This window comes from Triticum urartu, chromosome 6A (assembly GCF_056163025.1).
Source record: "Triticum urartu cultivar PI428250 chromosome 6A, HENAU_Tu73, whole genome shotgun sequence".
NCBI classification, from domain to species: domain Eukaryota; kingdom Viridiplantae; phylum Streptophyta; class Magnoliopsida; order Poales; family Poaceae; genus Triticum; species Triticum urartu.
The window spans coordinates 592912162-592938049 of record NC_141878.1 but is presented as its reverse complement, the minus strand read 5'-3'; the positions used below and the strand labels follow the sequence as shown (position 1 = coordinate 592938049).

The 25888-nt window shown below is 46.6% G+C and overlaps 1 protein-coding gene, 1 long non-coding RNA gene and 2 pseudogenes across 3 annotated transcripts; 2 read left to right on the top strand and 2 right to left on the bottom strand.

The window, feature by feature from the left end:
• Positions 1-325: 325 nt before the first annotated feature.
• LOC147966893 (uncharacterized) lies at positions 326-2079 on the bottom strand. The gene is made up of 2 exons (XM_087529143.1): positions 927-2079; positions 326-600 (listed from the first exon to the last, which is right to left on the bottom strand). Exons 1-2 carry the CDS (start codon positions 1999-2001, stop codon positions 557-559), a joined length of 1119 nt encoding a protein of 372 aa, XP_087385269.1. The 5' UTR covers positions 2002-2079; the 3' UTR covers positions 326-556.
• Positions 2080-5762: 3683 nt separating this feature from the next.
• Positions 5763-7408, bottom strand: LOC147966892 (cuscuta receptor 1-like; annotated as a pseudogene).
• Positions 7409-10720: 3312 nt separating this feature from the next.
• Positions 10721-11789, top strand: LOC147966891 (uncharacterized). 2 transcript variants are annotated; one of them, XR_015609087.1, is made up of 4 exons: positions 10721-10908; positions 11078-11161; positions 11272-11329; positions 11414-11789. It is a non-coding gene; the product is annotated as an uncharacterized LOC147966891 (long non-coding RNA). The 2 variants fall into 2 exon arrangements; XR_015609086.1 differs by lacking the exon at positions 10721-10908 and having other exon boundaries at positions 11012-11161.
• A 10162-nt stretch (positions 11790-21951) lies between these two features.
• LOC147966890 (uncharacterized) lies at positions 21952-23070 on the top strand (annotated as a pseudogene).
• Positions 23071-25888: the final 2818 nt, after the last annotated feature.

Genomic DNA, 25888 nt, shown 5'->3' with positions numbered 1-25888 from the left:
TTGAGGTGGTGTACCCGGACAAGATGTTTGGTGCAATATACCTTGACTTGATAGGAATGTGACAAACTCCTTATTCACATACTCTGTCCCATTATCTGTCCTAATCATCTGTATCTGTGTATTGAACTGATTTTTCACATAAGCATAGAAATACTGAAAGCATTTAAAAACCTCATCCTTATGCTTCATAAGATACACCCATGTCATACGAGTATAGCAATCAATGAATGTAACAAAGTACTTCATTCCACTTAGAGAGATAGCAGGACATGTCCACACATCTGAGTGAACAATCATAAAAGGGGAAATACTCCTTAGACCCTTACTCACATAAGATGTCCTTGTGTGTTTAGCAAACTCACATGCATCACACACAAGCTTGTTCTTATCCACCCCACACATTACATCGGGAAAGACTTTACTCATCTTCTCAAAAGACATATGTCCCATTCTACAATGGTGAAGCATTACCTTTGTTTCCTTTTCTCCCATCATTGTTGCTAACATCGTAGACACCGCATTATTTGGCACCTCGCGATCCATGTACCATAGCCCATTACGCCTGGTTCCAGTCCCAAGCCTCTTCCCCGTTTGCCTCTCCTGAATTAGACATAAATAGCGGTCAACTATTACTCGACAATCCACATCGTCAACCAAAGCACTCATTGACATAAGATTGACTGGAAAGGCAGGAACATGCAAAACAGATGAAAGTTTAATAGATGGTGTGCATTGTATTGTGCCAATGCCTTTAATGGGTTGTGAGGTGCCATCAGCAGTTTGGATAGTCTCCTTACATGTGGGTGGATATGGAATATATGACTCAAATTCCATTGATGTGCCGGCAACATGCTTTGATGCCCCCGAATCTAATATACAATCAGGATGTGATTTTTGTGAGAGAATAGATGCATGAGCACAATTACCTTCATCTGTAGATACAAAGTGAGCAAAGTTGCCGTAACTAGAATCCTCATGATCCTTATCACCTGTGCTTTCTGTTCTTTTCTTTGATTCTTCTTGGGTTGCGAGTGAGGATCCTTCTTCTGAGACTGCCACATTTGCCCTTTGACCACCAGAGTATCCCCGGCCTCGGCCTCCCCTTAATCCACCTCGGTTATATCCTCCCCCCCTTCCATGCATGTTCCTACGTGGAGCCGTGCAAGAACGAATCAAATGACCCTTATCACCGCAGTTGAAGCACTCTCTGCTCTTATAGTCGGTTGCTATGAAGGCTGGATGAGATGGAGTCGTTGTATTGTTCTTCATCAACTTTAATCGGACCTCCTCCTGTGTCATTGCTACTATGGCATCCTCTAAGGCAGGTAGAGTAGGTTGATGAAATAAAGTAGCACGTCTCGCCTCAAATTCAGAGTTCAATCCTTTGAGAAACTGCATCACTCGTCTGCATTCAATCCATTTTCTAGCAGCTGCTATGCAATCTGCATGTGGCAAATCCAGAGGATCATAGTGATCTAAATCAGCCCACAAACGCTGCAGTTCAGCAACATACTCCATCACAGAATTTTCCCCTTGTCTGAGTTCACCAACTCTCTCCTCTATTTCAGCTATTAACATCACATTCCCTTCACCTGAGTACAGTTTTGAGAGGGTTTTCCATACCTCAGTAGCAGTTGAGATAGTCTCAACAGTTGCAGCAATGGTTGGAGACAAGGAGTTCAACAACCATGCCACTATCAAAGAGTTGGTACTGCTCCATGTCCTCCATTCTGAAGTTTTCTTGTCTCCTGGCTCCTCTGCCTCACCACTGACAAAGCCCTCAAGCCCTTTAGTCCTCAAGATGAATAGCGCCCTTCTTGACCAGCTCAAATAATTCTTAACACCTTCCAGCTTAATTTCATTTGGCATCAAGTCAATTTTCTGAATTGGCTCAATGTGAGGAACAATTGCATTATTTAGAGATGATGCAGCTCCTACCTTGGCTGTTAGGAGCTCAGCCAATTTTTCAATTGCCTTCTCGAGTCCCTGATTTTCTCCCATGTCTTGCCTCAATCACAGCAGGCAAGAACTTTCCTTCTTCCTCAGTACGCTATCTAGCAGCCCCTCACACAGCAGCACCAAATCAATCCAGGAGCTCTTACATCCTCTTCTCTGCTAACTCCACTGTAGTACACCACCAGCAGCAACAGAGTCAGCAGCAGCACTTGCAAGCAGCAACAACAGCATCTTCCTCCTTCTCCTCTGCAAACAACAGCAGTTCCAGCACACAGCAGCCACAAGCAGCAGCAGTGCAAAGAGCACCCTCTGCCGCACCAACAGCAAGCAGCAGCAACTGCAGACTGTTCTCAGTCTTTCTCCAGCAGCAGCAAGCCAGCCGCACAAGCAGCAAACCAGCTAGTACTTGGCCTCTCCCCTGGCGCAGCCGCCTCCTTCATCTGCCCTCTGCCACACACAGTAGCACCCGCAGCATCAGGAGCACTTCGCGCGCGCGCACCTCTTCACGGGAGAGAGCAGTGCCGCCTGTAGCCTCCAATCCCCTCCAGGCGCTCCGCAGGCAGCCCGCGCGCTCGCAAGCAGCCGCGCCCGCCGGCCCTCTCCAGGCGCGCCTCTACCGCCGCCGGTCCTGCCTCCAGTGCCCCGCGCAGCACACGTGTGCCAACAACCACCCTGGGTGCCCGGAGCTCTGCCTCACGCTGCCGATTCACCGCCGGCGACCTACAGAACCCAGCATCGCCTCCCGCCTGTGCTCTGACACCATGAAGTGTGGTGGGTTTGGGAAATTTCTGGATAACTCTCTTCCTCTCTAGTCTGTACAATACATATACTGGTTTACATGGGCCATGTGGGCCATATTCACACATATACAGCCCAACAATAAGTCTTCTATATCTTACAAACAAAGCTTTCTACCTCTTGCCTATTGAATCTTGATATATCTTCTATATCTTACAAACAAGTCTGTTCACATACTGACCAACTGTTGTCATTTTTTTGCTATGCCAATGAATTATTACTCTTTGGGAATGTACAACGCAAACAACAACATGAAAAAGGCAGAGTACCCATATGGGGCTGTATCTTTCTCCATGCAGTGCACAGCGAAGAGCGAAGAATGGCTGACTTCAACTTAAATAATCCACAGACATATACACTTCATTTGTTACAGTACAAACATACAAATTCCAGTACATCAGTACAATACATACGCCCAGCCAAGGCCCCTTTAGAATTACAAATAGAGATATGGGGCGAACATACAAATAATATTTAGATACAAACAATTCGCTTGTCATGGAGTTGGGCACTTCATGGTGCACGGTCTTGAGTTTTCTCCATCATGTGAGCCCACCTTACAGCCACTTGCACATAAACCATGTCGTACATCATATCAACAAACTGGAAGAAGGCAGCCCTCCATGTTCTCTTCATCAACATGGTGCAGAAAACTGTCCACAGACCCACCACAAATCCAATGCTCATGGCAAGATAAACAGATGGCATATGATCTATATCTTCAAGGTCACTTTGCTCTGCATCATGTGTTGAGCAGTTCCTGCCAACCGGATCTCCACAAAGACCAAGGTTACCGATGTAGATATACATCTGGTTATCAAGAGCTTGTAGCTGTTGTCCGGATGGTATTGCACCGGACAGATTGTTGTATGACAAGTTCAAGTGGCTCAAATAAGTTAAAGCTGACAAACTTGATGGTATTGCACCAGAAAACCCATTGAAGGACAAGTCGAGTGACTCCAACCGCTTTAAATCACCAATTTGGTTTGGGATTGCTCCTGTGAGTTGATTATTTGACAAGTTCAGATTGGTAAGTCCAATGAGTAAAGTTATCTCTTCTGGAATCTGTCCTGCCAAACTATTACTTGACAAATCAAGAATTACGAGTAGCTTGTAGATTGCAAAGGTATAGTCATGCTTTTGGTCCTTCGTGTTTACTGGGATGCTCTCTTAAAAAATGTAATCCTCTGTGTCCTCCGACACCACTGTCATCATTGCCTTCAGATTTGACAAAGACCATGATATGCTTCCTGATATGTTGTTGTGTGCTATGTCCAAATAATGAAGACTATCAAGGGAAGTGAGATTATTAGGAATATGACCACTGAACATATTTGATCTCACTCTTAATATTTTCAGATGAGGCATTTTTTCTGGCGACCATTCAGGCAATCCTCCAAATAACCTATTGTAAGAAAGATCAAGGAACATTAACCTTGATGACCTTTGAAGAAATTTAGGGAATTCACCGGTGAGACTGTTGTTATTCAGGGATAAGCTTAGCATGTCAAAACCAAATTGATTTGTAGAGTTTGCATCAGATTCCTTCCAGCACTGCATAATATCTCCAGTAAGATGGTTTCCTGATAGGTCCAACCTATTCAGTCTAGTCAACTGGCATAATAAATTGATTATTTGCAAGCAACAACTCATCGAGTAGTGGAAGATTCAACTCTGATGGCAAGGGCCCAAAGAAAGAGTTTGAAGATAGGTTTAGTCTTATTATATTTGTAGGCAACCGTGGAATTTGTCCTGTAAACTTATTGGACCCGAGATAAATGTGGTCAGCTGACATGTGTCGTAGATCTGCCTCAGCCTGGACACGGTCCGGTCCGGTCCGGTCCCGGTCCGAGCCGGCGTTTGGACCGGCCGCCGGCGGTCCGGACCGGACCGGACCGAACTTGCCAGCGGTCTGTATTTTCAGGACCGGACCGAAGTGATGCCAGCTCGGTCAAGCTTTTCCGGCTCGTTGGGACCGAGCCAACTTGTCCTTCCAGCTTCTGTTTAGTGCCTATTTAGCTGCAGTTCTGGTCTTAGTTACACACAAAGAGCGCCATGTTCACCACGGAGAGCAGCAGCAGGAACACATAGTGGTAGTCGAGGTGCGAGTCGTTCAGGTTGTCACCGATCCAGCTCTTGCCGGCGCTCGCCCTGGTGGCCCGGTCGACGAACGTCACAAGCAGGCTGTTGAGGAAGTTCCCGACGCCGAGCCCGCTCGTGTAGAAGGTGGTTCCCATGCTCTGCATCCCCTCCGGCGACTGCCCGAGCTGCCCGCGAGGCCGCGCAGCACGTCGGGGTCGCCGAGCTGCATGAGGCTGCTGGCGATCTCGGCGCAAAAATGGAATCGCGAGTGGACGGTGATCGCCGAAGACACGACCGGAGGGGAGGGAGACAAACACAGAAGTTGTTCCGGCGCTCAAACACCATGGACGGTGAACTGGCATGGTCGAGAACTCGCGAACGGCTTCAGTGCACGCACGGCAGCGACGGCGAGAGGAAAAAAGAGGCTATGGGGCACAGGGAGGAGAGGAAAGAAGGTGAGGGGAAGCTCCTGGACATGATGGTTCACTCAGGGGACGCCGGTGGCCACGACGAAGCACAGCGGTGGCGGTGAATGCGCTTTCTCGGTCCGCCGAGCGGTCCCGGTCAAAGACCGGACCGGACCGAGTGCTGAGCGGGCCTAATTTCCTGGACCGGACCGGCCAATTTTGCTAGCGGGCTGGGACCGAGCGGTCCGGTCCTTCTCGGGCCACGAGCGGGCCAAAAAGCCCGCTCGCTGCGTCCATCCTGAGATCTGCCGGTAATGAGCCATGCAATTTGTTTCGAGATGCTTGCAAGAATGATGCCCGGGAAAATGTGACCCAAAACCAACCAGGAATAGCATCATCTAAACTTGCATTACTGAGAACAAGGACATCAATGTCGGATTGCCATCTAAGCCATTCTGGAAAACTGGGGCCCAGTTGGCATGAACCGAAACCTGCGACCTTCAATCTAAATGGAGGAACTCATTTTTGTTTGATAGCTAATCTCAAAGAGTTGTGCGACAAGTCCAGATACTGTAAGTTCAATAGGCTTGCAAGATGCTCCTCCGTGAGCACACTATTTAATTTATTATGGCTGAGATCCAAATGCTCTAGTTTGCCTAAACTTGCAAAGTTTTCTTTCCAGAGAAAATCACTGAAGTTATTATAACTGAGGTCCAAGTACTGCAAATTACCTAAACTTGCAAAATGTTCCTTGGAGAGCACACCACAGAAGTTGTTGTAGCCGATATCCAAATGCTTTAATTTGCCCAAACTTGCAAAATGTTCTCTCAAGAGCACACCTCTAAAGTTATTGTAGTTGAGGCCCAAAAGCTCTAATTTTCCTAAGCTTGCAAATTGTTCTTTCAAGAGCACACCGCTGAAGTTATTGTAGCTGAGGTCCAGTGTTTTCAAATTGTTGAGTGCTCCCACTCCTATAGGTAGAGGGCCAGTCAACATGTTTGTAGATGCTTGAAGAACACTAAGATTGGTCATGTTCCCTATCCAAAGGGGCAGATTCCCGGTCATATTTCCATCCAACACTGGCAATTCTTGCAGTGTACTCCATGAGCACTTTGGCATTCGCCCCATGAACTCCCCTATGCTTGAATCTATGTTGTTACGATTAAAACTCATTCTTCTCAAATTGCACAATTTTCTAATCTGTTTGGTAGCAAACCCACGAGCTGATTGAAACTGAAGTCTATGACTTCAAGGGACGTCATGTTTGCCAAATCACTAGGAATGGACCATGAGAGTTGAAGCTCCTTAAGGCTTTTGAGATTCCAAAACCATGCATGCTTGAGTGAAGTATAGAAGTTGTTATCAGACATATCAAGGACTTCGAGATGTGTGAGGTTGGAAAGTGATATACTAGCAAACATGGTATTGTTGAGTTCACAATTGGACAAGCCAAGCACTCTAAGAGAAGGAAGCATATTAACACTCCGAAACCAATCCCTCGCAGAACCAAGATCCACAGAACTCATGTCAAGATGTCTCAACGAAGAGAGACGTTGCAACCATGCAAGATCCACTATGTAAGACCTATTCCCATAATAATCAGAATTCCAACTAAGATCAAGATAGTGCAACTTTGAGAGATTGCCAAGTTGGGAAGGTATTCTCCCACCGAATCCTGCCGACGAGAGGTTGAGATACCTTAGATTCTTGAGAGAAGCCAAGAACACAGGGATGCTAGTGTGGTTGAAGTCATTCCCGCTAAGATCAAGATACCTCAGGTGTTGTAAAGTGGCCAAAGAAGAGCTTAGCTCGCCCGCTGACAACCTCAATGATCTGGTCTTGTTTGGGTAGCTGTAGTCGTAGATGTTGTAGCCCATGTCATATATAGCGTGCATGCCGATGTTGCGGAGGTTGACCTTGATGACATGGCCAGTTCGATTATTGCACCGGACTGCGTTCCATTGGCAGCAGTTGTCACCCTTCCATGACGAGAGATGGCCAGCAGGGTCCAGGAGGCTAGCCTTGAAGGACAGAAGTGCATCTCGCTCGCTGCCGATGCAGGATCCTGATACACTCGCTTGGCTATGGGAAGTGGATGCTGCTTGGGAGATCAATAGACAAAGCAATAGTGGAGCTCCTCGGATGAGCAGCACAAGCTTAGTCATATTGGTCGGAAATGGCAGATGGAAAGGAGGATGGACAGAGCAGCTTATCTCTGTTCCGGTTCCACCACAACCGCAGTAGGATTAGTTATGGTCTAGAACCCACCGCTTGGTCTTGTCATGCATACTTTTCCTATGCTCAAGGTGTGGCTAGAATTTGTTGATTGGGACAGCCCACCATGCATAGCACGGCAGAAGTAGGAGCTGTAATTTGTATCCAATATTCCCTCGATAACACCAATAGTATCTGCACATTGTGTGTCAGGTCACACATCTCGCTTTAGGGTCCTGAGTTTTTTTAGTGTTGCCCCTCCCTCTACCTGAAATACACAAATTTAGATTCATATAAATACAAAGGACTCATGGCTCTCAGTACTCTGCAATCGGCAAAAATAATCAAAAGGGCAGTTTCAAAAAAATCACCCGGATTTGTCATGTTGGCCAGCTACCGGCCACTCCCATTGTATGGTCTACAAGCAAAGCTAGTCCAAGTCTTAGCCTTTGTCATGTTGCACGCATACTTTTTTGGTGGCGACTCTAATACTGAAGTTAACCATGCGAAAATTACAACAATGTAAACAGTCATGCGATGCAAAGCAATTGAACAGGCAAAGGAGCAGTGCAGATAGTGCGGACAGTGTTATAGGATTAATTAACATGTGTCAATTATGTATAATAGCACAGAGAAGCAGTGCATTCGCAGTGCACGATCAAGGTCTTGCACTGCATGCGTACTACTCTTCTAATAGTCAAGTCAAGTTATGGCCGAATGATTTGGACAGTTGGCCATGCTGAGCACGGCAGACGATTTGCACGTTGGTCATGGTAGTTTTCATATAGTGAGTCTGTGTGTTCACTGGTGAGACACGTCATATCTCCTTCCAATCTGTCATATCATCCGTTTAGCAAGGTTCTTCAGCCTCGCGCTTTCCTTTTTCCTCATGATATCAAATACAACAGACACATTCCGCTCAGCGTCTGTCTTTGCTGCCTCTGAAGTGTCAGCAAGCTGCATATTATGGAGATGATATGAATCCATTGTTGACCTGATCATATATTTCTGACGATAATCGGCAATGCTATGGTAAGGAAAGAAGTCTACCTTGCAGACCATAACTAATAGAGGCAACAGAAGATATCAAGCACATGGATGGTACTGTCTAAGATGTTTGTTTAATACAGAAATGCTTGATGCTTTTAAGCATAGAATTAACTAAGATTTACGCAACACTAACCAAACAACAAACAGTTATTATCTTTTTGTTGCCTGCCACTCATAATTAGTCATATATAAAGTATAGTGGACACTGGACAGAACCTCTCTTTTTTCATTCATGTGTCTGAATTGTTGCTATTCAATCCTCCTCTGATTTCAATATCGTTTTTGTTCTAGAGATGCAAATATGCTAAGCTATACAGCTAGGTGTCCATGGTTGAAATAAAGTTGCATATGTGCCTTTTTTTTCTTTCGACAAACGGAACTGCAGATATGCTAAGCTATTCACTGACATTGCACTGTCAAATCATGCAGTTACTGTTCCTATTTGTAAGTCCTAGCAGGTGGATGCAAGAACGGGGTGGAGGAAGAGGTCGAATGTGGAGTTCTCAGGTCATGTCACTAGCAGAGACGGCTCTGGCTCTTTGTCCATCATGTCACGAAACTCCGTCTTTATAGAGAAAAACACATCGGTATCATAAAACTGCAGTGGTTGAGTGAACTGCAGTGCAGCAAATTAGCAACACAAGCTAGCTGACCCTTATGTTTGGAGACCGTAGCAAATTGGCGTCACAATTCACAACTCACAAGCTGGAACTATGCATGATTTTATACTGTTTGGGGAGCGACGACGGCGGTGCGGCTGGGGAGCGACGTGCACCTCTTCGACGATGCATCCGTCGCGGCCCTCCTCTACTCCCGCTTCGATGCCGACGAGCTCAAGCGCCTCATCGTCGACTTTCCCCGCAGGTTCGCTTTCTATTTCACGCAGAGGGAGCAGAGCAATTCAGAGTTGTCACTTGGCTTTCTAGATTACTAAGCGAGAATTGTAGCTCAAGCATCTCCTGCTTCTTTTTTTTTTTGCGGAATATCTCCTGCTTCTGTTTCCACTAGATTAGTTCCTCTACCTTTGTTACATCGTCATCAATTTAAGACAAATCTAAGCTAAGCAAGGGGGAAACTGAGAATACAGAGAGCAACTTCTCTCTATTCCACTTCCACCACAAGTGCAATACTATATGTGTGTGGTCTACAAAACCACGCCTTGGTCTTGCCATGCATACTTTTCCTACACTCGAGGTGTGGCTAGAATTTGCCATGATTCGGACAGTACCATGCAGAACACGGCAGCAAAGATAGAGCTCAATAACACCAATAATATCTGCAGTTGTGCACCTTGCGGGTCTGGTGAATTTTGAATGTTGGCAACCCTCCCTTTGTTTGCCACGTGGACATCATTTTAATCCAACCCGCAAAATGAATAGCCAATAATGTACTCAGAAATCAGCAAAAGGAATAAAAAAGACAGTTTAAAAAAAAATCACCTCATGGTCTTGTCATGCTGTGTGCATATTTTTCTAACGAATTGGACAGTTCCTGAATTGCAGTGCTGCGCCCTTATGTCAGGCGGCATATAGGAAGAACCTAAAACCGTCCCTGAACCTTGCCCATGGTATCCAGGAAGAACAGCCGTCATAACGAAGCCATACGAATGCTGGACATATCTCTGTCTAATTCCGGCTGAAAAGTATATATACAGAAGAGCTGGACCGGTCACTGACAATATTGACGGACTCAAGGTGTCTTCGCTCCGATGGCGGGCAGGCTTCAGCTGAGGCTTTGTGAAAAATTGCAGAAAATTCAGACGCAAGTGTGTGGACGTGATGACGCTGTAAGAGGGTTTTTAAACTCCTGCGGCCTTAAGCCTGATGAGCATCCAGCGTTCCAACTCACACAGGAACACCTCACGACCCGGCCGGCCGGCAGCAAAACCATGGAAGGAAGCGGGCCGCCGTTCCGAGCGATCCGGTCGAGCAAAGGTGCCATACCATACCTACTCTGTTCTCGTTACTAGTGAAGTATAGTACTGCTAAGCAAACATCCATCTTTTGCCTTGCCGCCGGTTTTGTCACATTGTTGCCAGCAAACTCTTTCTTACTAGTAAAAAAAGGGTCAAACGTGAAGCATATTAGTGCCGGTTCCAACGGCTAGCCGGACCGCTCTCATTAATACCTTTAGCACCGGTTTGTGCCACGAACCGATACTAATGAGAATGGTGGCAGGATGTTGTCAGTCTGGGGCCCCTCCAGCACCTTTAGTACCGGTTCGTGTCACGAACCGATACTAAAGGTCGTCCTACATAAACCCTTCGTCCATCCGAGCTCGCTCTGTTTTTCCCCTTCCCCTCTCCTCTCTGTTCTTCCCCTCTTCCTCTCGAGCTCATCACATATTTTGCCTAAAATTTGCCAAGATTTGAAGGCCCCCATCCATTCAAATGATCACAAAGGTTAGCAACTTTGTCCTTTCATCTCTCATTGCTAGATTAGCTCTTGCAATGCTTTATATAGTGATTAATTTGTGAGTTTAGTAATTTGGGAGGAAATATATATATATGTGCTAGTATTTGATTTATATGCAATTTGAGGTCAAAAATAACACTTAGTTTGCATATGTAGGTGTGGTTTACTTAGTGCCTTCTAAATCTCCGTCGTAACCACCGTCGATCGCCCGCACCGTCCCGTCGCCGGCACCACCTTGTGGTGAGCCTCTTTGTTCATGAAATTTTATATAAAATTTGATGTTTGTGTGATTTGGATATATAGTTACTCGTATAATTATCTTACCCGTACGTTGTTTGTTATACATATAGTGCCATGGTTTTGATATCCGTCCCCGTCGGCCCTCGTCCTTGTTATGATTCGGATGTGGTATATATATTCTCTTTTAAAACTAGTTGCATTTCGTGTTTATGACAAATTATGCCATCAAGTTGACATAGAAATTTTTTCTAGGAGGTATGTGAACCGAAAATTCCAACCGACCCTATTGTCGAGAGGTTAAATTTAGTTGAAAGAGAAAACGAGTACTTGAAAGAAAAATTGAAAAGAATTGAGGGGGAGAAGATGGAATTGGAGTTGCATGTTGCCGATGTCGTCGATGATCACAAGATCAAGATGGAGAAAATGCGCTTGAAGATTAGAAAGATTAGAAAATATGCCATCGATAGTGAGGCTTGGTATCATTATGCTGTTGGATCCATTGTTACCTTAGTTGCGATCTTGATCGCATTTGTTGTTGCATTTAAATGCTTTAGCTAGAGAGTTATTTGTTTGTTGCATTTAAGTGTTGTATGAACTTTATGTATGAACTTGTATTAATTTGGTCTATTCGGTGTTGTGTAATGAAGATGAGCCAGCAATGGATGTACGATGACCGATGCTCTCCCCAGTTCGTTGAGGGCGTGCATACTTTTCTGCTTGCGGCTGAGGCAAACAAGCGGTCGGATGGTTTTATTCCTTGTCCATGTGTTGGCTGTAAGAATGGTCACAATTATTCTACGTCAAGAACCATTCACGTCCACCTGTTTAAGTCCGGTTTCATGCCCCACTATAATGTTTGGACCAAGCACGGAGAAAGAGGGGTTATGATGGAAGACAATGAAGAAGAAGAGGACGACAACAGCTATCCTGGCCATGGGTTCCCTGAATACGATGATACAACAATGGGGGAAGAAGCTGAGCCGACAATGTGGGAAGAAGCTGAAGAAGAGGCATCAGATGAGCCCGTTGATGATCTAGGTCGGGCCATTGCCGATGCAAAGAGAAACTGCGCAAGTGATTTGGAGAAGAAGAAGTTGTAGCGCATGTTAGAGGATCACAAAAAATTGTTGTACCCGAATTGCGTAGGTGACAAGAAAATGCTGGGCACCACACTGGAATTGCTGCAATGGAAGGCAAAGAATGATGTATCTGACAAGGGATTTGGAAAGTTGCTGGTAATGATAAAGGATATGCTTCCAAAGGACAACGAATTGCCCGAGAGTACGTACGAAGCAAAGAAGGCTGTCTGCCCTCTACGGTTAGAGGTGCCGAAGATACATGCATGCCCTAATGATTGCATCCTCTACCGCGGTGAGTACGAGGATTTGAACGCTTGCCCGGTATGTAGTGCATTGCGCTATAAGATCAGCCGCGATGACCCTAGTGATGTCGAGGGCGAGCGCCCCAGGAAGAAGATTCCTGCCAAGGTGATGTGGTATGCTCCTATAATACCACGGTTGAAACGTTTGTTCCAAAACAAAGAGCATGCCAAGGCGATGCGATGGCACAGAGAAGACCGTAAGAAAGACGGAAAGTTGAGAGTACCCGCTGACGGGTCGCAGTGGAGAAAAATCGAAAGAAAGTACGGGAAGGAGTTTGCAGATGACGCAAGGAGCGTATGGTTTGGTCTAAGCGCATATGGCATTAATCCTTTTGGGGAGCAGAGCAGCAACCATAGCACCTGGCCTGTGACTCTATGTTTGTATAACCTTCCTCCTTAGTTGTGCATGAAGCGGAAGTTCATTATGATGCCAGTGCTCATCCAAGGCCCTAAGCAACCCGACAACGACATTGATGTGTACCTAAGGCCATTAGTTGAAGAACTCTTACAACTGTGGAATGGAACAGGTGTACGTGTGTGGGATGAGCACATGGGGGAAGAATTTGATCTAAAGGCGTTGCTGTTCGTGACCATCAATGATTCGCCTGCTCTCAGTAACCTTTCAGGAAAGACAAACAAGGGATACCGCGCATGCACGCACTGTTTGGACGATACCGACAGTATATATTTGGCTAATTGTAAGAAGAATGTGTACCTGGGACATCGTTGATTTCTTCCGAGCAGGCATCCCGTAAGAAAGAAAGGCAAGCATTTCAAAGGTGAGGCGGATCACCGGACGAAGCCTGGCCACCGTACTGGTGTTGATGTACATGATATGGTCAAGGATTTGAAGGTGGTCTTTGGAAAGGGTCCTGGTGGACAACCTGTTCCGAATGACGCTGACGGACGCGCACCCATGTGGAAGAAGAAATCTATATTTTGGAACCTGCCCTATTGGAAACACCTAGAGGTCCGCTCCGCAATCGACGTGATGCACGTGACGAAGAATCTTTGTGTGACCCTGCTTGGCTTCTTGGGCGTGTATGGGAAGACAAAAGATACACCTGAGGCACGGGAGGACCAGCAACGTATGCACGGAAAAGACGGCACACATCAGGTTCATGCAAGCTACGCTCTTACCAAAGAAGAGAAGGAAATCTTCTTTGAATGCCTGCTCGGTATTAAGGTACCGTCTGGCTTCTCGTCGAATATAAAGGGAATAATAAACATGGCAGAGAAAAAGTTCCAGAACCTAAAGTCTCATGACTGCCACGTGATTATGACGCAACTGCTTCCGGTTGCATTGAGGGGGCTTCTACCGGAAAACGTTCGATTAGCCATTGTGAAGCTATGTGCATTTCTCAATGCAATCTCTCAGAAGGTAATCAATCCAGAAATCATACCAAGGTTACAGAATGATTTGGTGCAATGTCTTGTCAGTTTCGAGTTGGTGTTCCCACCATCCTTCTTCAACATCATGACGCACGTCCTAGTTCACCTATGCGAAGAGATTAACGTTTTGGGTCCTGTATTTCTACACAATATGTTCCCCTTTGAGAGGTTCATGGGAGTCTTAAAGAAATATTTTCATAACCGTGCTAGGCCAGAAGGAAGCATCTCCAAGGGCCGTCAAAATGAGGAGGTCATTGAGTTTTGTATTGACTTTATTCCTGACCTTAAGCCGATTGGTGTTCCTGAATCGCGGCATAAGGGCAGACTGGATGGAAAAGGCACGCTAGGAGGGGAACAAATAATATGTATGGACGGACATTCTCTCACTGAAGCACACTACACAGTTCTACAGAATTCCGCCTTGGTGGCTCCGTATATGGATTAACACAAGAATTTGCTACGCTCCAAACACCCGGAGCGGTCTGATGACTGGATTACACTTGAACAAACCAGGAGTTTCGCCAGCTGGTTGCAGACACGTACCACGCATGACACCTCTATTGAAGATGACCTGTACTTGCTGTCCCAGTTACCATCTTCGAATATAATGACTTTCAAAGGGTACGAGATAAATGGTAATACATTTTACACGATCGCCCAAGATAAGAAGAGCACCAACCAAAATAGTGGTGTCCGCTTTGATGCAGAAACCAAGACGGGAAAGAAAATATATTATGGTTATATACAGGACATATGGGAACTTGACTATCGACGTGGTTTGAAAGTCCCTTTGTTTCGGTGCAAATGGGTCAATATGACACGAGGCGGGGTAACGGAAGACCCGCAGTACGGAATGATAACAGTGGATCTCAACAATCTTGCGTATGCAGACGAACCATTCGTCCTAGCCAATGATGTGGCACAGGTTTTCTATGTGAAGGACATGTCTACCAAGCCAAGAAAAAGAAAAGATAAGGAAGCGAATGCATCGTACGATGAGTCAAAGCGGCACATAGTTCTTTCTGGGAAGATAAACATCATGGGAGTGGATGACAAGACAGACAAGTAAGAAGATTATGAAAAGTTTGATGAAATTGCTCCATTCACAGTGAAAATTGACCCGAGCATCCCGTTAAATGATGAAGATTTTCCATGGCTACGACGCGAAGGGACACACGCGAAGAAAAAGTTTTACACCCAAAGATCTGGGATGTGATCGGCTTCACTATCATCACTTTCTTCTGTGTTTCACACCCAGAAGGGAATCTCTGTAATAGTTAGGGTAGTTAATTATGTGTTTTGGCATTTGAAACGCGAAGAAATTTTATGCGCAAACAAATTCTTTCATGCCTTTACTGATTTTTAAAGTTAAGTTATTCACAAACTAGTGATTCACACTAATTTCAAATAATTCAAAATTTAAACTATTCAAATTTGAAAACTACGGGCACTAACATAAAGTTTGTAATTTTTTGTACCTAAAGCAAAAATATTCACAAAGAAACTCTAAATACACAAAAAACAACTCAAAAATAAATAAAGCAAAAAAAATATAAAAAGCCCACCTACTAGGCCAGAGCGGCCTGCATACGACTAGAAACCCAACCCGTTGTTGGGCCAGGATGCAGGCCCGCACAGGCCCAATAGGCCCGCAGGGCAGAACAGAACATACTTTGGAGAGGAGCTCGAGAGAGCTACCGCACGGGGGTTTATAAACCAGTGCGGTCGCCCCTCGGCTAGCGAGGTGGGACTAAACTTGCGCACCGCACCTGCGCCAGCGCACCCCCTTTAGTACCGGTTCGTGGCACCAACCGGTACTAAAGGGGGGGCCTTTAGTACCGGTTGGAGCCACCAACCGGTACTAAAGGGGGTGCGCTTCCCGCCGCTTGGCCTGGCCAAAACAGGCCTTTAGTACCGGTTGGTGGCTCCAACCGGTACTAAAGGTGGGTTCTATATAAGAAAACACTTCAAAATTTCGTCAGTTTCTCATCTCTCCCTCTACTTCTTCTCCTCTGCACCGTCGCCTACCGCCCCCGCCGTCTCCATATCCCTCGTCGCCGCCCCCGTCGCCGCCCCGTCCCCGTCGTCCCCGTCGTCACCGCCGCCCCGTCCCGGCCCGTCCCGCGTCGTCCCCGTCACCGTCGTCGTCGCTGCCCCTGCCCGTACGTCCCCGTCCCCGTTGTCACCGCCCCGTCGTCGTCATCCCCGTCATCGCCGCGCCCGTCGCCGTCCCCGTCGCCGCGCCCCCCCCCCCGTCGCCTCTCGCCTCGCCGGCCGGTGAGCGCGCACACACAGACACATACATTTTTTGTTTTTTAGTTATACAAATAGTTAGAAATTTTTCTGTTTTTAGAAATTGTTAGAAATTTTTCTGTTTTTTAGAAATAGTTAGAAATGTTAGAATTGTTAGAATTGTTAGAAATGTTAGAATTGTTAGAAACGTTAGAATTGTTAGAAATTTTTTCTGTTTTTTAGTTATAGAAATAGTTATAAAAAAGTTAGAATTGTTAGAATTTTTTTTTGTTTTTTAGTTATAGAAATAGTTATAAAAAAGTTAGAAATTTTTCTCTTTTTTAGTTATAGAAATATTAGAAATGTTATAGAAATGTTAGTTATATATAGCATTGTTAGAAATATTTTAGAAATGTTAGTTATATAGAAATGTTAGAAATTTTAGTTATCAAAATCCAATCATTAAAAAAATGTTACTTTTTGCGGGCATATAGCTAGTATTTGTTCTCGACGATGCCCGGCCCGCATCCTCGCCGTCGACCCGTCCGCGACGACGTCCGGATGACCCATATCCGGGACTGGGCTCCGCCGGGCTGGCACTGGGAGGTGCTGCCTGGAGGGGCACGCCGCTTGATGAGGAACCCGGCCCCGGGTCCCATCGTCGACCCTGATCTCGTTTGGTGGTGTTCGCTTGGGCCAGTTTAGGTGCTGAGGGAGCCGGCCCCGCCGGAGGTGGTACGTCGTCGTGTCAGGGAGGAGGGCGAGCACGTCCATCGCTACATGGTTGCGTTAGAGGGCGACAGGTTCTCCAATACCCGGCAGTTTCTTCAGGGATCTCACTTCAGCTATGATCCTGTGAGGGTTCCTTCTCTTTGGGTGTCCACCGCCCGCGCCGCAGGAACCGCGAGTGTCCTAGATTCTTCTGTAGTATTCGATCTTTAATTAGCTACCTAGCCAGTGATGTACTATTCAATATTATATATTATTCGAGACGATGTATTCGAGATTATATCTATTATTCGAGACGATATATTCGAGATTATATCTATTATTCGAGACGATGTATTCGAGATTATATCTATTATTCGAGACGATGTAATTTGAATACTAAATTGTTTTATATTTCTTTTGGCATAGTTAAATAAAAGCTATGGCGGACAACACCGACAGAGAGAGAGAACAGACCATGTTCGATATGATACGCGGGCCAGATGATGATCAGAATGAAGAAGATTATGACGGCTCCGAATTTCTAAACAACACCGGAGAGGGTGATATGATATTCGATCGCGACGACCAAATTGATGAAGTCATGAACTAAGATTATGACGATGACGAAGAACATGTTGATCCTGAAACAACAAACACCGGCGAGGTATATATATTTATATAAGCAGGAATCTGGTGATCATCACATGTTTTAAATGAGTTGAAGATATATTAACAAATCGATCTTTCTTCTTTCAGCCATCCGGATCGAGCAAATCTTCAGGCAAAAGGACGAAACGAGGCCCGAACAAAAAGTTGAAGGAGGGCGTAAAGTACAATATCGAGGCAATCAGACCTAATGGCGAACCATTAGCGCCTAAGAAGATGGCGAACAAGTTCGTTCGTCAGTGCGGAGTTCTTGTGAAGGACCAACTCCCGATCTCCCTTCAAGAATGGAGAGAGCCAGCAAAGCCACGTCCAAATGTTACTTTTGTCGACGACAGACAAAAAAACTGCTTTGGGATACTCTCATGGAACATTTCACCCTACCAGATCATTTCACAGATGTAGATGTGGAGAAAGTCAAGGACACCGCTCTTAGGAAGATGGCGGTTGCATTCAATAACCACAAGAATCGTGTATGGGACAAGTACATCAAGGATGGAAGGAAGACTCCAGTATTCGAGGGAACACTAGAGAATCAAAGTGCTCATTGGGATGATTTCGTGAAATTCAAGGATTCAGAATTAGCTAAGGAACGGTCGAGAATAAAAAAGAAGAATGCCGAAAAATGGATAAGTTCCATAAGCTGGGGCCAGGTGGCTACGCGGTGGCAATGCCTAAGTGGGATAAGTCTGAGAAAGAGATGGAGGATGCAGGTGTCACTCCGGTTACTAAGAGCTGGCCCCCCAGGTGCAGGACTTGGTTCTATGCGCATGGGGGGGGAGTTGGACCCGAAGACAGGCAAAGTTTCGACGAAGGCATGTCTGAACGGAGCCGACGATGCGCTACTTGTTGCAATAGAAGAGGCTCGATCGGGGGTGTTCCAGCCCAACAGAGAGAACGACGAGCTTACGCGTGCCCTGGGAAATCCTGAACACCCGGGAAGAACATGAGGCAAGGCGCTATTCTGTGGTATGAGGGGTTTTCGGACTGGAACACCGACTACAGAACCCGTGCGAGAAGGAAGATTGCGGAGGAGAAGCAGAGGAAGATGGAGGAGGAGAAGAGGAAGCTAGACTATGAACGCCTTCAAGGCCTAGAATCAGCGCACGCGGACTTGGCAGTCAAATTCCAGCGGCAGCAGGAGCAGATCGACTCACTTAGCCAACAAAGGGGGTCTCAGCAGCTGCAGCAGCTAGTGGATGATCCAGCATTGGATACCACCGCCCCATCCATACCGAGAAGCAGCGTGGGTTCCGCCCCGTTTGACGCAATGCTGGATAGATACCCCGTGGATGACATCACGGAGAACACTAACTGCGAGCTAAACTTCAAAATTAAGAACATATCCTTGAAGGTGGCGGACGGCGTTGCTTATACAAATTCCCCCAATGCAACCTTCCATTGCAACCCGATTCCAGCAGGCTATGCTCGTGTCGTGGTTGATGAGGTGGTGGACCAATATTCGGGGCTAGAGCTTGACATTCCTGGAGGTGACGAGGAGCACACACTCGGAGAGGCCAAACATCGTATCATCCTATTGAGAAAGGATTGCATCATCTTTCGAAGGCCACCGACACCGCGTCACCCGACTCCTCGTCGAAGTCCGCCACCGATTCTGCAGACTCCCGCTCCTCCAAGTCCACCAACGTGTGAGGCCACTCCTCCTCCTCCAAGTCCGGCAAAGTGTCAGGCCACTCCTCCTCCAAGTCCGACACAGCGTCAGACGTCCACTCCTCCTCCAAGTCCAGCACAACCTCAGGCCACTCCTCCTCCAAGTCCGGCACAGCTTCAGGCCACTCCTCCTCGTCCAACTCAGCCCTGTCAGCCGTCTCCGCCGCCTCAGCAATCGCAGAAGAGACACCCCGCAGCTATGGTGCGTAGCGGTACGAGTCGAGGTCATAGTACAGGAAGTACAGGCGGAGGCAAGCGATATAAATATGGTCCAAACCTCACTACTCCTATTCCTGAGAGGGCTTATGACAGTACCGAGGAGCAAACCAAGGCCATAGTGCGGGCAGAAGTCGACGCCCATTTTGGACCGAAACCGCCACCGCCGCCAAGGGAGAAAGTGCCTGTAGAAGTTATTGACCACTTCATTCGTATGGCTGAACCACCAGCTCCTAAGCCTGTTGACACAGACTATGAGCGCCACATCAGGAAGTTACATCGACAACATCTACAGAAGGAGGCGAGCTCGAGCTCGAGCAAACAACAAGCAGCTGTCAAAAAATGCGAGAAAATCGTTGCCCAGCTGGGAGAACAGTGGGCGCAATCGATCCCCCCGCTTGTTGTGCCGCCAACAACACGTGATAGTACGCGCGCCCAATATTATTGTGGGCAAACAGTTTACGTTCCCCAGGTGGGCGATGTGGTAATAACCCAGTAGCATATAATGCAGGCTGAAACTCTCAACATCACTGTTGGACAACTCCTCGAGATCGAGGACATGCCTGTGCTTACAGAGGAGGAAATAAAACGGAAATATGTCCGGGGCCAACCTTTGGTCAAGCCAGAAGATGTCAAGAAGCTCCCAACGAGAATGTATGAATTGCATCAATGGTACATGGACATTACCAAGAGATCCGATCGAGAGTCCCTCATGGTGCAAGTCAAGAACGATCATTACTACCATGAGAAACCTGTGACCGTTGAGTATTCTGAACTGTTTCAGTTATACAATCAAGACGCACTCGACAAATCTATCGTCAGTTGCTATTGTCTGTAAGTGATTTCTTTCTGTAATTTAAGTCTCAAGCTAGTTGTAGTGATCCTTTTGATCAATCATTACCTGTAATTATCCTCACTATATTCTTTTCTGTGGTATTATGCAGGATGAAGATGTATGAAATGACAAAAGGTGGACGCTATGGCATTGGGTTCATTGACCCAAACATCGTTAATGAATACACATGGAAAATAGGCAAGCATTATGAAAAGCAGGTAGAGGACAGCATGTTCGAGTTCTTGAAGCGCCTCAAATACAATGAAGATATACTACTTCCTTACAACTTCCAGTGAGTCACATTTTCTTGTACTACAAATTCTCTGTTTTTGCCTACTAGCTAGCTAGCTACATGTTTTTGCTTACATATGCCCACTTAATTAAGACATGCAAACGTGTGTGCATGCAGATTTCACTGGATCTTGTGTATCATTAAAGTTGACGCCGGAACAGTTGAAATACCGGACTCACTACTCAAAGAAAATAGTGACTATAACATCTTGTTTGGGATAGTCAACAGGTAATTTCAATCATTATTAACTATATATCTCGGCCTATTTAGTTCGTCATTTCATGATATGAACTATTTAATAACCCCTTTATTCATTTTCTTTGTCGGCGGGCAGGGCTTGGGCAAGGTTCATCAGCAAAACGGAAGGCGAATGGAAACGACAGCTGAAATGGTTTTGACCCAAGGTAAGTAATTAAGTAGTACTAGCTAGCTAGCTGCCATCTCTTTAATATTATCATGCTTGATTAATTATTATCTGATCAAATTAAATTCCATTCTCGTAAAGGCCCTAAAGCAGGCGCAGGGGACTGATCTGTGTGCATTCTGCGTTTGCGAGAACATTCGCATGATGGCGTCCGAAAGGAGCAGATCTCAAAGACAGGAATGGGTACGCTTGTTAGAACACTATTCACAATTTGTACACCATTATCGATATCTAGTCACACAACTAATACACATGCATATTGATCTCCTTCTTAACAGTTCACAGAGGTGCGGGACAAGCTCCTAGAAACGGAGCGCGTACAAGCACTTCAAGAGGAAATAGCGGGATTTTTGCTCGACCAGGTCATAAATCCGAAGGGAGAATACTATTACTCGCTACCGCCCCCATCGACCAGGTCATCGTGCTCCGAAGGCACCAATTAGTCTAATGCAACTGGCTCCGAAGGCAACATGCATATGTAGGAGAAATTGATAAAAGCTATACATGTGTGTATGTGTGAATTAATATGGTGGTTTGTGAGACATTGATGATCTATATATATGATTGGTTCTACTAGCATATATATGCATAACGTGTACAATGTGTAGTATCGTAAAATACCAGCAAACGAAAAAGAATTAAAATGGAAAACACAAAATTAAATGAAAAAGAAATCATAAAACCAAAAAAACCCCAAACATTTTAGTACCGGTTGGTGTTACCAACCGGTACTAAAGGGCTCCCGGCCGCCGGAGCTGGCTCGTGCCACGTGGTTGCCCTTTAGCACCGGTTCATGTTGAACCGGTACTAAAGGGGGGGGGCCTTTAGTGCCCACACTTTAGTGCCGGTTATGGAACCGGCACTAAAGGGCCTTACGAACCGGTGCTATTGCCCGGTTCTGCACTAGTGTCTTCACATCATTTCTGAAGTCATTGCGCTGATCATTTAATCTTGACGCTTTGCAGGTCAGGGAGGCCTTCTTACATGTGCCAGTCAACCGGCGAGGCTCGCCCCCATCCTTACCCTATTGTCGTTGCTTCTCGTTTCTTGTGGAGTTGGCAGCATCCGCTGCTCCTCCTCAATGACGACAATCCATGATAACAACACGGACATGATGTCGCTACTGGATTTCAAGCGGGCCATCACCAACGACTCAAGGCAAGCCTTGAGATCACGGCACGTCGGCGTCCGCCTTTGCACATTGAAGGGCGTCGGCTGCGGCGGCCCGAAGCACCCGGACCGAGTCACCGAGCTGAACCTCGTGAACCTATCACTGTCGGGCACGATTTCACCGTCCCTCGGGAATCTAACATTCCTTAGGAGTCTGGAACTGTCCATGAATGGTTTCACCAGCGTGATACCTCCTTTCAACCGTCTCCAAAGATTGGAGCGCCTTTCCTTGTGGGGCAACTCACTGTGAGGGATCATTCCGGGTACTCTTACAAACTGCTCCAATCTACATGACCTTTTCATGTTTAACAACTTACTAATAGGAGAAGTTCCCAGCGGTATAGACCTCCTATCCAAGCTAGTTGCGTTAAATCTTGCCTTGAATAATCTGACCGGGACAATCCCACCAAGCCTAAAAAACATCAGTAATCTTGAAGAGATCTCAGTTATTGGTAATAAGCTCACCGGAACCATTCCTGATGAGTTGGGAAAACTCCCAAATCTTACTGAGTTAGCCCTTGCTGAAAATAGGCTATCGGGTAGAATCCCGGAAACCCTGTACAAATACAATCAATCTTCTCTCCAATATTTATCCTTAGGTTCCAATATGCTTGGGAAAACACTGCCATCTAACTTTGGAGATACCCTCCTGAATCTCGAAGAACTCCTATTGGAGGATAACAATTTTGAAGGTCGTCTCCCAGCATCACTAGGCAATATTTCAGGTCTAGTGGGGTTAGACTTGTCGTTCAACAATTTTGCTGGTCAAGTTCCAAGTTCTTTTGGTAATCTTGGGCTGTTAAAACAATTAAGCCTTCAGCAGAACAATTTGTCGGGCTTCATCCCAAGAGAGCTGGGTGGCTTGCAACACCTCACCAATCTGTATGTGTCTGATAATAATCTGGAAGGTGGGGTACCATGAAACCGAGGCATTGTTGGAAATAAGCAAGGCAACCGGGGTGGGAGCTCCTTTGGAGGGACACTGGATCTGGTCCCATGTTCTACTATCTCTCGGACAAAATTAAAGATACACATTATGTACTACCTGATCATCTAGAGTTTCTAATATTTGGTTTGATGCCACCCATACTGTTGATCTATTTTATGCTCACCGGGATGTCAAGAGCAAACCTGGCATTCTTGTTTTGTTTTGTTTTTTGGCCGTGTGTAATTCTCGGGGTTGGGACCTTCCCAACCTTCTCTTTGGAAATAAATGATTTGGTGAGATCTGGCTCTCAGTGCTCAGTAATCTGCAAAACAAATCAAAAGGATAGTTTCAGAAAAGATCATCATGATTTGTCATGCTAGCCACTGGACACTTACCGACCAACCACTCCCATTGTATGGTGTACAAGAAAAGCTAGGCCACGTGTCGGTGTCAAAACCGGCGGATCTCGGGTAGGGGGTCCCGAACTGTGCGTCTAGGCTGGATGGTAACAGGAGGCAAGGAACACGATGTTTTACCCAGGTTCGGGCCCTCTTGATGGAGGTAAAACCCTACGTCCTGCTTGATTAATATTGATAATATAGGTAGTACAAGAGTAGATCTACCACTTGATCAAGGAGGCTAAACCCTATAAGCTAGCCTATGGTATGATTGTTGTATGTTGGAGTTGTCCTACGGACTAAAACCCTCCGGTTTATATAGACACCAGAGAGGGTTAGGGTTACACAAGGTCGATTACAATGGTAGGAGATCTTGAATATCCGCATCGCCAAGCTTGCCTTCCACGCCAAGGAAAGTCCCATCCAGACACGGGACGAAGTCTTCAATCTTGTATCTTCTGAAGGTATAGTCCGGCTACCCGGACACCCCCTAATCCAGGACTCCCTCCGTAGCCCCTGAACCAGGCTTCAATGACGACGAGTCCGGCGCGCAGATTGTCTTCGGCATTGCAAGGCGGGTTCCTCCTCCAAGTTCTTCATAAAAAATTGTAAACACTAAGGATAGTGTCCGGCTCTGCAAAACAAGTTTCCACATATTGCCATAGAGAGAATAATATTAACACAAATCCAATCTGCTGACGTATTCCGCAGCGTGACATCACGCTACGGCCAAGCCTTTATTCGAATCGTTTTTACTTCCCCACCTCAGCGCGTTTTGCGAGGCGGTTTCCTTGGCATGTCTTGTCAAAGCAGAGATCGTGTCCCCTTTATTTACGGGATTCTCATCAATACGGACGTGGGTAACCCAATCGTGCCCGTTAGCACGTTTTCTCGATTAAAGGCGAGTCCCAAACGGTTACGGGGAGGGCTCCTGGTATTCAACCTCTTATAAAGAGACCAAGGCCTTACTCCTTTTCAATCTCAAACGAGTTCGCCCGTCGCCTCGAGTTCCAACACCCTAGGCTCCAGATTCCAAGCGCTTCGGACCTTCGACAATGTCCGGTTCCGACCTTCGAGGCCGATGGATGCCCTCCTCCGTCACGGAGGAGGATGTGCTAAAGTTGAGAGAGGCCAAGTTTTTGACCGGCGAAATTTCGCACAGGTTGCCTGCTCATGGGCAGGCCATTCCCAGTCCCCAACCCGGTGAGAGCGTGGTGTTCATGTCTCACTTCCTTCGGGGGTTAGGCTTCCCAATGGATCCCTTTGTGAGGGGGCTGCTGTTCTATTATGGGCTGGAATTTCACGACTTAGCTCCGGAGTCCATCCTCCATATTTCCTCATTCATCGTCGTGTGTGAAGCGTTCCTCCGTGTTACCCCTCACTTCGGATTATGGCTCAAGACCTTTAAAGTGGAGCTGAAGATGATCGAGGGACGGCACGCAGAGTGCGGAGGTGCTGTTGTAAGTAAGAATGCTGATGCTCCATGGCCCGAGGGCTCTTTTCAAGAGGAGCTCGGCTTATGGCAACGGGAGTGGTTCTATATCACCGCTCCCAGGGGTACCAAATGGGTGGCGCCGCTTGCCTTTCGCTCGGGTCACCCACAGCAGCTAGGGTCGTGGGTCAATAAAGGCCTAGACTGGGGGCCATCCCAGGACGTGCCGTTGTTGCAGGGCTGCATCAGGGATCTCTTAAAAAGAGACCTCAGCCTGGTCAAAGTGACGCAAGTCATGCTGATCCGCCGAACCCTGCCCGGCAAACGTCGCTCCCTTCGCCTGTGGGAGTTTAATCCGAAGGGACCGCGAGCTCTCCAGCATTTTATGGGCGCAACGCCCGCGAAGATGTATAAACTGTTCTTCGGATCACAAGCAATGTGTCCGGATTTGACCGAGGACGCAGGCCTGAGCTGCAATCGCCCGGATACTCACGTAAGTAGCCTTGTGCCCGGACTCGTTATCCATATATTTGTCATAAACTTGCTCCTAAAAGAGCTGTCCCTTTAAATAGGAGTGGATAGCGAAAGCAAAGCTGATAAGGTGTCTGACTCCCCTCCCTGAGACCAGGCCGGATTCCGTCCTAGTCAGGATGTTGAAGATTGTGCCTTCGAAGGAAAGTGAGGGAGGGGACAAGGAAGCTACGTCCTCCTCGAAGGAGGCTGTTCGGAGGGAAGGAACCGAAAATTCCTCTCCTCCGGGGAAGAAAAGGACTGCCTCTGAAAACCTGGAGGCTACGGCCTCCAAGCGGGGGAAAAAATCCTCGTCAGAGGGTCCTTCGTCGGGGGATTCCTCAGCCGAACTATGCCCTCAAAGGGACCAGCCCTCCAGCGAGCCGAAGTAGAGAAAGATTGTATTTTTGAGAGAAAAATCCTTGCTTTAAACCTGAGAAGATTAACCAAATTTTTACCTTGTAGCTCGGAC

What these genes read in the sequence shown, in the direction of transcription:
- LOC147966893 (XM_087529143.1), bottom strand. Translation starts at nt 2,001, where the DNA reads ATGGGAGAAAATCAGGGACTCGAGAAGGCAATTGAAAAATTGGCTGAG. An exon ending in CTTTGTATCTACAGATGAAG is followed by an intron (nt 601 to 926) that starts GTAATTGTGCTC and finishes TGTCTAATTCAG; the next exon opens with GAGAGGCAAACGGGGAAGAG.